The following is a 12,066-nucleotide window of genomic DNA, read 5'->3' as shown; positions in this document are numbered from 1 at the left end:
TAGTGGATTAATTTTCATTCTTTCCGTCAGTAAGATTTACGTGTGTTTCGTTATCTTTCCTTTTCAATCTAATAAATAAATTCTTTTGTTTTCGGTTTATTGTTGTCATGTTGTCGTTGGTATTTTAGTGTAGTTTAGTCGTTTTCTTTTAATTTGTTACTAGTGTTAAAACTTCTGTCCAAAATTTAAGATTTGATGTAAATTTTTAATATTTTTTTAAAAAATTGATATAAATTTTACTAGTGTTATATCTTCTATATTAAATATATTTCAAATAAGTACATCTATCTGCAAAAAACTCATGCATTATATTTCACAGTAACTTAGTCTTCATCTCCATTAGTATAATACTAGATCTTGATCCGCGCAACCGCACATGTGTTTGATTTCATTTTTATAAACGTAAAAATCTTATTTTACGTCATTAGTAGGAAATATCTTTAACATTAACTATATTTTAAAATGTTTATATGATTTTTTCAAACACAATAACGTAATATGTTTGGAGTTGTTAGAGCATCTCCAACCCATCTCTATAATAGAGATCTCTAAAATAGAGGAAAAAATAGAGACGATATTTAGAGGAAAAATAGCACTCTCTATTTATAGAGACAAATATAGCATTCCTCTATTATAGAGGAACACATTAGAGCAAAAACACTGTTTCTATTTTTTTCTCTATTTTAGAGATCTCTATTACAGAGATGGGTTGGAGATGGTCTTATGTTATGGAAAATCTAACTTGATTTCGTGTATTAAGATTGTTATAAACTAAAATATGGAAACAAAATGTGGATTTTATGGTATTTTAAGATAGTGATTTATTTCTATAGGATAATCAATAGTTTTATGGAATATCCTATTGTTTCACGGATATTTTTATATAAAGGGATAAAAAGTTTGGAGTTGTTATGGGAAATCTAAATTGATGTGTTTATCTCATTTCTTTAATTTAAAATATGAGACCAAAAAGTTTGAAGTTTTATTTGGGTATATATATAAATCGTCTTGTGTACAAATAAAAATATGTTAAATATAGGCATGTACACATTTATCCGGAACCGAACCAAACCGAACTGAACCAAAAAGAGGTTTGCTTTGGATTTAGATCTTACTAATTAATCGAATGATCTTAAATTTCTATAACCAAAGAACTGGATATATCGAACCAAGAATCAAATAGGTACCCAAATTTCTATAATATAATTTACATACTTATAAATCTTAACTAAATTTATTTTTAAAATATTAAGATAATTTAAAAATACTATTTATAAAAAAAAGTACAAAAAGTCAAATTCCGAGAGGACTTTTTATCTGATTTTTCGTTAAAAATAATTCTTTTATCTGAAAATTTAAAATTGTCTAAATTATCCAAAATTTATTTCTGAAAATACGAAAAAATCTGATATCTAATTCAAAAGTCTATTTTTCGAATTTTGACCTGAATTAACCATAAACAAACCAAAATTTTAACAAAATTTGGTATAAAGATTACTAGTGTTATATCTTCTACTATAACATATCTTTTTGCATTTTTGTTCTATATATTTTATTATAAGTTTTAAATTTAATCAGCATTTTGATGAAATTTTTTTAAAAAATATATTTTTACAAAATTTTAGGTCAATTCTATTCTACGATGACTCATGTTAATCGAGGAATTTTTTCTTCTTTCCGTTAATAAGATTTATGTGTGTTTTGTTGTCTTTCCTTTTATTTGTTGTCGTTAATATTTTTGTGTCGTTTAGTCTTCTTCTTTTAATTCATTATAAATGTTATAAATTATGTCAAAATTTTGAAATTTAATGTAAAATTTAATATTTAACAAAATTTGGTATAAAATTTACTAGTGTTGTATCTTCTACTACAATATTTTTTTTCATTTTTGTTCTATATATTATTATTATTATTATTATTATTATAATTATTATTTTAAATTTAATCAGTATTTTAATAAAAAAATTAAAATAAAATATTTTATAAATTTTAGGTCAATTCTATTCTACGATGACCCGTCAATTCTATTCTACGATGACCCGTGGTAATCATTGAATCTTTTTCTTCTTTCCGTTAGTAAGATTTATGTGTGTTTTGTTGTCTCTCCTTTTTAGCCTAACGAATTTTTTTTTTGTTTTTTCGGTTTTTTGTCGTTATGTTGTCGTTAATATTTTTGTATTATTTAGTCATCTTCTTTTAATTCATTATAAATGTTATAAATTCTGTCAAAAATTCAAAATTTAATGTAAAATTTAATTTTTAACAAAATTTAGTATAAAATTTAGTAGTGTTATATCTTCTACTATAACATATTTTACATGTATTTCAAATAAGTACATATATATGCAATAAACTTAGTAAATTATATTTCACAGTAACTTTATCTTCATCTCCATTACTATAAACATACGGAAAAATATATAATGTTTCAGACGAGTTAATTTCTAACATTTCTTTGTTTTCTTGCTTCGCTTATATAATATAATATTATATTTTTAATCAGTATTCTGATAGATTTAAACAAAAGATAATTATAAACCAGCATATCATTAGATAACATATTGGATTAATTTTCTACAATTGCTTACATGTAATCTAGCCAGTGGAGTGTTTGGATATTATACAATATTTTTTTCCTAAATCAAACAAAAGTCTTTGCATGCAGGTACTTTATTACATCTACTACTTTATTACTAAAATACCGTATACGCATTTAATAAAGATTACTAGTCAAACATAAAATATTTACTTTCTTTTGGCAGCATCTTCATTCATTATACAACTAATTAAACTTCCGGCAAAGGATACCTTAGGAATTTCACTTTAAAAAAATACATTTTCCTTAAACCAAAACATAACCATGTAATGACAACAAAGCATATATAAGATATTATCTTAACAAAAATACGAAAAACACCCTTAAAGAAGTCAAATATTGTCTAGTCTTTGATTATACAATCATTTGTCTTCTACTAGTATACCACTATTAAGACAGTGTAACCGTTACATTAATCAACTTGCAACTTTCTTCATGGACTAACATCCTCACAGATTCTCAGATTCTTCCTTTATAACACCATGGCTCCCATCAATCTTATCATCATCATCTCTCTGTTTTCTCTATCTCTCTAGATTACTTAAGATGGATTTTCGACTTCAATTACTTGGTGATCGCCCCCGGTGGGGCAGTTCGACGTCTGATGTTGAATTAAAATTTTCATACGTGGCTATGGTTTTCTTTGGCTGGATAATTGGTTTGTTTCGATCTCAAATTAACGATTTTGATTTTTGGTTTTAGCACTGAAAAACTCTTCCCTTTATATTTGATTTGTTTGAATCTGCGTTGTGAATCAGTGGCGACGTTTATTCTCATGCGTGTTTCCCACCCAACAAATGTCTGGCTTGGACCTAACGCTTCCATGCTTGTTCAACCAAACTCCATCTTTATCAAAAGCGTTAAGGTTGTTGTTGTTGTTGTTGTTGTTGTCTGGTTACATCTTTTTGTGTTCCTTCATGTGTTGTGCTAATTAATGTATTTTTTTTCTTTCTGTTAGGTGGAAAATGTGTATGGTTCTGAACCTGGTCTTCAGCTGTTTGGGTTCTATGCATCTCCTCCTGTTGCTATAATGAATTGGTCTGAATCTCGTTTGGTGTCTGTCTCACATAGATCTTACGGGGTAGGTTTGAGATTCCTCATGATTGTTGTGGCTATTTGAAAACCGTTGTTGCATTGATTAAAATCATATAAATTTATTGAACTGGTCTAATTAGTCTCAGGGATGGCCTTACTATCTGAACAAAGGAGCTTCGTTGAATATTTCATTAAATGTTAAACCTGAAGGCAGTTCAGTTCGGCTTGTGGTCAATAAAGGTTAGTTAATATTATGTTTTGTGCTATTGCTTGTCTTTCTCCTACGGTTGCATGTTGGTTTGATATTGTCATTAAGGCTGTGAACACAAAGATATACCCTAAGTCACTTCTTTAATGAAGAACATGTAACCGATAAAACCCTTAGCAAAGTCTTACTAAGGAAATAGAGGTGATAGATGTCTTAATTGTGAATGAGTTGTTTGTTTAAAAGTGTTGCGTTTATAGGGATGTCAACATAATTATTTAAATGCTCTCGTTTTCAAGGAACGGCCACTCGCTGGTTGTTGGAGGAACCTCCATTTGGTGATCTGATTCAAGGTTAGTCAACTACGATATCCAACTTTAGTGCATTGGTTATCCATGACTTAAGAAAAGTTCTTCTACAGGGAGTGGTGTGATTCAAGTGAACGTAAGTGAATCTGAAACTTATTATCTTAATGTGGCTAACCCGAACTTGAAGGACGTAGAGGTAATAATTACTTTGGTTTCTGTTGTGTTTCTTGCACATGTAACTTGAGATGGTGTTTGTTCAGGTTGAGTTGGATATTGATGTGAGGGCTGTCGTGTATGATACTAAAGAACCACCATTCTACGAGTGTAACTTCAGCAACGGCGAGTGCACAATCAATACAATGCCTTTTGTTGGAACTTCTATTGTTTTAACTTCAGCAGCACCTAGACCGGTATGTATTCTCGAGGAAACACACCAACAAAAGTTATATTATTGTTCTTAGTCTGAGCTGAAGGAATCCTCGTCTTCCACTGTCTGTAAACTCAGGGAGTATTAGCTGAAGAACAAGAATGGTTTATCAGAATCTCGCATCAAGTTAGATGGACTTCATATGCCATTGTCACAGGTAAATTTTTCATTTGGTATCTGAGCATTATAAAAGTCTTCTTTTGGTATCACTGTATAAAAGGTTTGAGCGTGCTGGGGAAGATAGACACGTAATGGATGATGATTCATCGATTACAAGTATACTTGTACACAAAGATGACGATGTTTCAAGCATGTGTTCCTGGAGTGAGTCTTTTGCAGCATATGATGCTGATCGTGAAGACTTTAGTGGCAATGAAGGTGAAGCAAGTTATGGAACTAAAACTCGCTGTGCCATTTGTTTTGATGCGAAACGCGATTGCTTTTTCCTCCCATGTGGCCATTGCGTCGCTTGTTATCAGTGCGGAACAAAGTAAGTTGTTATCCATTGAAACTAGTTTGATAAAATACAACCGTTTTGTTGAACATTCTTATCTGGTGTTGAGATATTGATCTAAAGTATCTAACATTGTGATGGCTAATATGTCTACAGGATAACAGAAGCTGCTGGGAGTTGTCCAATATGTAGAAAGAAGATAAAGAAAGTGAAACAAATTTATACCGTCTAAAATATATGAATCAATGTAATGAAAATATAAAGCCTAATAATAATAAAAAATAAAATTAAAATATTGACAAGTCTCAGTTTTTTATTTCTGTGTTATTTTTTTTTGTTTCTTGACCAGCATCTTTGTAATTATTATCTTTAATAAATTTTAATATCTATACTATTATTTGCGAAGTAAATTTTAGCAACAGAGCTTTCACGTAAAAAGTTAGAGCGGTTAATATATATACTACCCTTAATGAATTTATATATAATTAACTATATAATCAAAACGAATTTTTATTTATAATATTACTTTTATTTTCAAAAAGATAATTTTTACATTGTGTTGTTATCTTAAAACATATTTTCAGTTATAAAATTTAAAATATGATATAAAACTATTTAAAATAATTAAGTGGTTAAAGTCATTGTTACCCTTAATGAATTTTATATATAATTAATTATATAATTAAAAACAAATTTTTATTAATAATACTAATTTTTTTAAATAAGATAATTCTTATATATTGTGTTGTTATCTTAAATTTTATTTTTTCAATTATAAAAGTTAGAAAATAACAAATAAACAATTTATAATTAAATATTAATCAGCTAAATTTGTATAAATATATTTACTAAAATATTTTTAATATGTGAATGTTTTCTTTTAAAATTTCAGCACAATAATAAACATATATATTTTATTTAAATTTACGTCATATATGTATATATAATTTGATGTTTGATTTAATTTTTTTGAAAATATAAATAATAAGTTATCATCCTGATTTTTGAATTAATAAAATATAAACTAATATGTATTTGTAAAACGATTAAGCCCGCATGTGCATGCAAAACATCTAGTGATAAGTATTATATTGAATGTCATATTTCGAAAATGTAACGGAACCTCTAAGTTAGTCCCTAGTTTTGTTGTGAAGTTTTTTTTTCGGAACATAATTTTTTTTGTCAAACATCAAATTTTGTGACTTACAAAGGAAAGATGAACATCTCTTTTGATAACCAAAATAAAACTGGTATGGTGGTGATTTTTTGTTTTTCTCAAGTGTAAGATAATTTTGAAATATTGTGATGGCTGGAAAATTTTAATCAAATTTTGATAAAATAAATAATAATAAAAATTAAGTCAAATTTTAATAAGTAAAATATTTCAAAAAATTGTTTAGCTTAATTATATTCTACGATGACTTGGGATAGTGGATGAATTTTTTTATTCTTTCCGTTAGTAAAATTTACTTGTGTTTTGCTATCTTTCCTTTTCAATCAAATAAATATTTTTTTTTTTGCTTTCTGTTTGTTATGTTGTCATTGGTATTTTAGTGCAGTTTAGTCGTTTTCTTTAATTAGTTATTAGTGTTGTAACTTCTGTCGAAAATTTAAGATTTGATTTCAATTTTACTATTTTTTCAAAATGATTTAAAATTTACTAGTGCTATATCTTCAATTATAACATATTAAATATATTTCAAATAAGTATATCTATATGCAATAAACTCAGTACATTATATTTCACAACTAGGTGTCTTGCCCGCATATGCGGGCTTAATCGTTTAACAAATATTTATTAGTTTATTTTTTATTAATTCAAAAACCATCATAATAACTTATTATTTATGTTTTCAAAAAAATTAAATCAAACATATATATATTATATATATATGACAAAAATCTAATTAAATATATATGTTTAATTAAAATTTATTAAAGATAACATTGACTTTAACCACTGAATTTATTATAATTGTTTTATAGTTTATTTTTAAAATTTATAATTGAAAAATATGTTTTAAGATAACAACACAATATATAAGACTTATCTTATTTTAAAAAAGTTAATATTATTAATAAAAAATCGTTTTTGGTTATATAATTAATTATATATAAAATTTATTAAGGTATTATAGATATTAACCGCCCTAACTTTTAACGTGAGAGCTCGATTCCAAAAATTTACTTCGCAAATAATAGTATAGATTTTTTTTGTGTTTATATTAATTAATATATATAATAAATATTATTATTAAGGGTATTATAGATATTAACCGCCCTAACTTTTAACGTGAGAGCTCGATTCCAAAAATTTACTTCGCAAATAATAGTATAGATAACTTATTTTTCATCTTCATTAGTATAATTATATGGAGATTTCATGCTACAATTTCTTATATGTAATATGTAATCTACCTAGTGGATGTGTGGATATTTTTTTTCCTAAATCAAAACAAAAGTTATGCATGCAGATACTTTAATACGTCTACTACTTTATGATTAAACTACTGATACATTACATTATACTTTAAATCTATTTTTGAAAAAACAAATCTACAATACCGTCTTTCAAAATTTATGAAAAAAATCTATTAGATTGAACAAAAGTATCTAACATTGTGGTGGCTTATATGTCCATAAAATAGCAGAAGCTGCTGGGAGTTGCCAAATCTATAGGAAAAAAGATCAAGAAGGTGAAGATAACCTATATACCGTGTAAGGAGTATGAATTATTGTAATATTGGATCCATAAAGCATTAACAATAATAAAAATATAATTAAATAGAGCAAATTAGTTCAATATACTTAAAAGGGTGAGATACCATACAAATGAGAGAAAATGGTAATGATGGGGAAAGAAAATTGGAGGGATTTAGGGTATAGAATGCAAATAGGAGATACTTGGTGTGTAGAGAGTACAAATTCTATTAAATATTGTTGTGTGTTATCTTTTTATCTCTTGACCACCATCTTTGTTATAACACCATTGTTTAACCCATCATAGAATAGGAAGCATATTGAATGTTACATTTGAAAATGTGATGGAACAATTAGTCCCTAGCTTCGTAGTGAAGTTATTCGTACACTTTTGTAGAGCCAGCCACAACATAATAACATACTAGATACTAGGATAGTACCCGCGTTAAAATATGGATTAATATTTTGTTAAAAAACACAAAAATATCAATTTTAACGTTAAAGTCATCTGATTTTTGTTTGGTGTTCACATATAATAATTGACAATACATGTTGTGAGAATATTTTGAGATTTATATTTATTGCTTTGTGTAAAAATAATCGTATATTTAACTTGTATTACAAATATTTTAATTTCATATTAATAAATCTTGATTTGGGAATTATATTTGTGGAATAGACAGAATACATATTATAAATAATCTAAATTTTTGTTATAGTATAGGAAATTGAGAAATTGTAGTGATATTTGGTTTATTTTGTCAAGTTTATGTTCAGTTTAGATTGTAGTGATCTTTCCAGTTATCTAGTTGTTAGTAAAATTATTAAAAACAAATATATATTAATGTAACATAATTCTCAAAGTTACATATTATTTGTTAATGAAAAAAAAAGAATAGATCCAAAACTATAATAACAACTTTTTAACAGTAAATAAAAATAAAACCTTAAATTAATAGATTAGATACTCAGTGCAAAAATCTTTTTCTCTTTCTATACATAGTTAACTCCGTGCAAAAATCTCTTTCTCTTTCTATACATAGTCACATACCTCTCTTCAATACAGTTCTGATCTTCATATCTTTCTCCATGTAGCATAACATCTTCAGATCTAGTGTAGCTTTACAAGATGAGAATAAAATTATCAATTGTGTGCATGAATGTTCTTTTTTCTCTTGCTTCTGTTTATTCCTCAGAAGAATTTGTCCCTCTTCTATGTTGGTGCAGATAAGGCGACGAAAAACAAGTGAAGAAAGTAACACACAAAATTTGTTAATGAAGTTTGTTTCCTACATCTCCGGGACCTCGTCCAGATTTCATTGACTTAGAACAAGAAGCAACCTACGATTGCTATACGGTACAACACACACTAGTGTCTACCACTATTTTCCAAGTCAATAATCTACAAAGATTAGGAATAAATCACACATGCGTAAATCTCATCCGGCTCACTGGAGCTTAATGTCATCTACAGCTGCAATTTTCACAGACCACTTCAATGAAACCGTCTGTGCTAACCCCACCCCCACCCCCATTCTAAGCTTCAATCTTCCACTTCTCGGAAATACTTCACCAAGTATGTCAGTACCTAACGCACACCAGACACAGAATGCTTGATTCTCCAAGCACATAGAAAGCTCACACGAGCTATACACGATGACTAACTCCACCACACAAAGCGCCAACTCCAACGCCACCAAACTAAGTCCACATCGGATTTCATCAGACAATGCTTTAGAATGTCCTTCGACACCAAACAATAACACACACCAAAGAAACCTCTCTCTCTTTATTCTTTGAGATCTGTCTTTCTCATAAGGCACGTCCCTCCATATATAGCAGACCAGAACTTATTATCCACGTCTTCAACTTGCTTTTCAAGTCTTCCAAATGCACTTAATGCAACTTTCCATTTCTTTAATGGAAAACTTCGTCTTCAAGCAAACTCCCTTTTATTTTATGGAAAATGTCCATATATATGTTTTCAATCACATGTCATCTTTCCTTTTCCAAGCTGAGCAAGCCCACACAATCACAAAACTCGAACTTCCATTCAGCTCCATTTTCATGACACACGCTTGTACTAATTCTTGTAGTACTTCGCGAACTGATACAGATCATCGCAGCAGACTACATCTTCACTCTATTATTACTGAAGCTTCAGACCAGTTTGTTTGTAGTTAGCTCTTGCTGAGTGAAACTACCAAAAGATGTTAAAGTCGTTTATAGCACCTAAAAACAGAAGATCATAACACTGGTTTGAACATTCTGATTCCGGTGTTTTTTTTAAATGACCTTGTGACTCTAAAATTATGTTGCAAAATTATTTCATGTATATTAATTTATCTCAATTCATTTTATTTCTCCAACTACAATTATTCCATCTATTTTTTGTCTTCCATTTATTGTTCAGTCTATAAATGGTCACACTAGTTACAAGTCATCTCCTAACCCTAAGATATTTTTTACAACAAAATAAAACATAACTAATATATCCAAATAATTTGAGTGGTTGTTCAACATAGGATATGTGTTCCACAACAACACATTAGGGCTAATCTATACATTTACACAGATAGAAAAAATCTCGTGGTCAAAGTTTCCATGATCCATGCCGTGTTTTTCCTGTCTACATTTTTTTGTATAAATTTCCTGTCTACATTTAACTCCACCATAAACAATGAACTCCTTCGTCCACAAGGACCACAACCTTTTGATGCAAGTACTTTGGCTTTTTCTCTCAATCAGATTATGAGATGAAACGAGGGTGGGCGTTCGGATACCCGTTCGGGTTTGGATCGGGTATTTCAGATTTTCGGTATTTCAGTATAGGGGTATAAAACCTCGGGTATTTCTATACTTCGGATCGGATTCGGGTATTTTTAATTCGGTTATTTCGGGTCGGGTTCGGATATTGAGATTTTGAAAAAAAAAATAAATTATTTTTTTTCATTTTTAGGTTTATTCTATTTAAAAATATAGATTTCACTTAACTGATTTTTTTTTAATTTTTTAATAGATTCAATATCGATAGATTTGGAGATAACATTTCAAAAATAAATAAACATTAATTTGGCTTTTATTTTTAAATTTTGAATGTAACTTTTGTTAATAGATTAAACAAGAAACTAGACATGCATTTTAATTGAGTGACAAATCATTTTTCCGTAACTATATGTATATTATATGATCTTAAACTACGTGTAATATTAATATAAATATTTTAAATAAAATGAGAGATGTAAACGAGAAATATAAGGTTAAGTATACATATGTTTGGTTGTCTTCGGATATTATTCGGGTTCGGATATTACATGTTCGGGTTCGGATATCCAAACTCTCCTATCATTACCCGTTCGGGTTTTTTGCTATTTCAGTTCGGATTTCGGTTCGAGTTTTTCGGATCGGATACGGGTTCGGTATCGGGTAAAATGCCCACCTAAAGGGAGACTGTGAAGGCCCGATAAATTTAAGTTTCTGTCTGGGCCCAACCCTTGCTCCGCACTGACATAAAAGGATGCTATTACTGAATGTTATCCCATATAACAAATGGTACATAAACGTCCTGTTACTTATTTCACCATCTTTACCCATAAACGCAACTCTCCAAATCAGTCATAGACGCAACTCTCCAAATCAGTGTCACTGGTTGTGAATGCTTCAATAAAAATAGTAGATGATATTGATTTGGAAAAGTTTCAGATATATTTTAGATGGCAAGTAAGAGCATTCAACGTCTATGTATGTACCATTTGTTTCTCCCCCATTTGCAGGAATGAACAAGTAACAAATGTCGTATAGTCTTGTCACCGATTCCATTTTAAAAGTAGTTCAAATATCTTACAATACGATGATTACATGAATACAAAATTGTTTTGAAGATGTCGAAAAATTCAGTAGCCAAAATACAAAATTATTTATATAAAATTTAGCAATAGGATGCATCAAGCTTACAGATAATTAAAAATATATATATTGAAGGGTGAAAGAGCTTTCATGAGTTTGGAATCATATTTAACAAAACGTTTTGCAAACTTTTTGCTTCAGAATTTCATATGATTTAGGAAGGTAGACACTAGTTTGGGTAATTAGGTGAAAAATGTCAAAATGTGTATAGTTTCGAATCCACCAATATAAGAATATTGTTTTATTCCACTAAAATGTAAATACTAAAGGGGGACAATAAATCCGTAAATCTTGATATAATCCATCAAATGTTTTTCAATCTGAAAAATTTAGATATCTAGATTTGTATGAATCAAATTAAATATTAATATCAAATATCTTTTAGAAACGAAACAAAGCACATTTCAAATTCGATATCCCTATATATATCTAGGC

The 12,066-nt window shown here is 28.7% G+C and overlaps 1 protein-coding gene across 1 annotated transcript; it reads left to right on the top strand.

The window, feature by feature from the left end:
• Positions 1–160: 160 nt before the first annotated feature.
• On the top strand, positions 161–5,321 carry LOC103867127 (E3 ubiquitin-protein ligase APD1-like). The gene is made up of 10 exons (XM_033291862.1): positions 161–3,254; positions 3,355–3,461; positions 3,555–3,677; positions 3,778–3,871; positions 4,136–4,189; positions 4,258–4,340; positions 4,405–4,554; positions 4,650–4,728; positions 4,812–5,061; positions 5,182–5,321. Exons 1-10 carry the CDS (start codon positions 3,143–3,145, stop codon positions 5,255–5,257), a joined length of 1,128 nt encoding a protein of 375 aa, XP_033147753.1. The 5' UTR covers positions 161–3,142; the 3' UTR covers positions 5,258–5,321.
• Positions 5,322–12,066: the final 6,745 nt, after the last annotated feature.

Source organism: Brassica rapa, chromosome A05 (genome assembly GCF_000309985.2).
Source record: "Brassica rapa cultivar Chiifu-401-42 chromosome A05, CAAS_Brap_v3.01, whole genome shotgun sequence".
Classification (NCBI taxonomy): Eukaryota; Viridiplantae; Streptophyta; class Magnoliopsida; order Brassicales; family Brassicaceae; genus Brassica; species Brassica rapa.
Note: the sequence above shows the minus strand (reverse complement) of the source record. Positions and strands in the feature narration are given on the sequence as shown.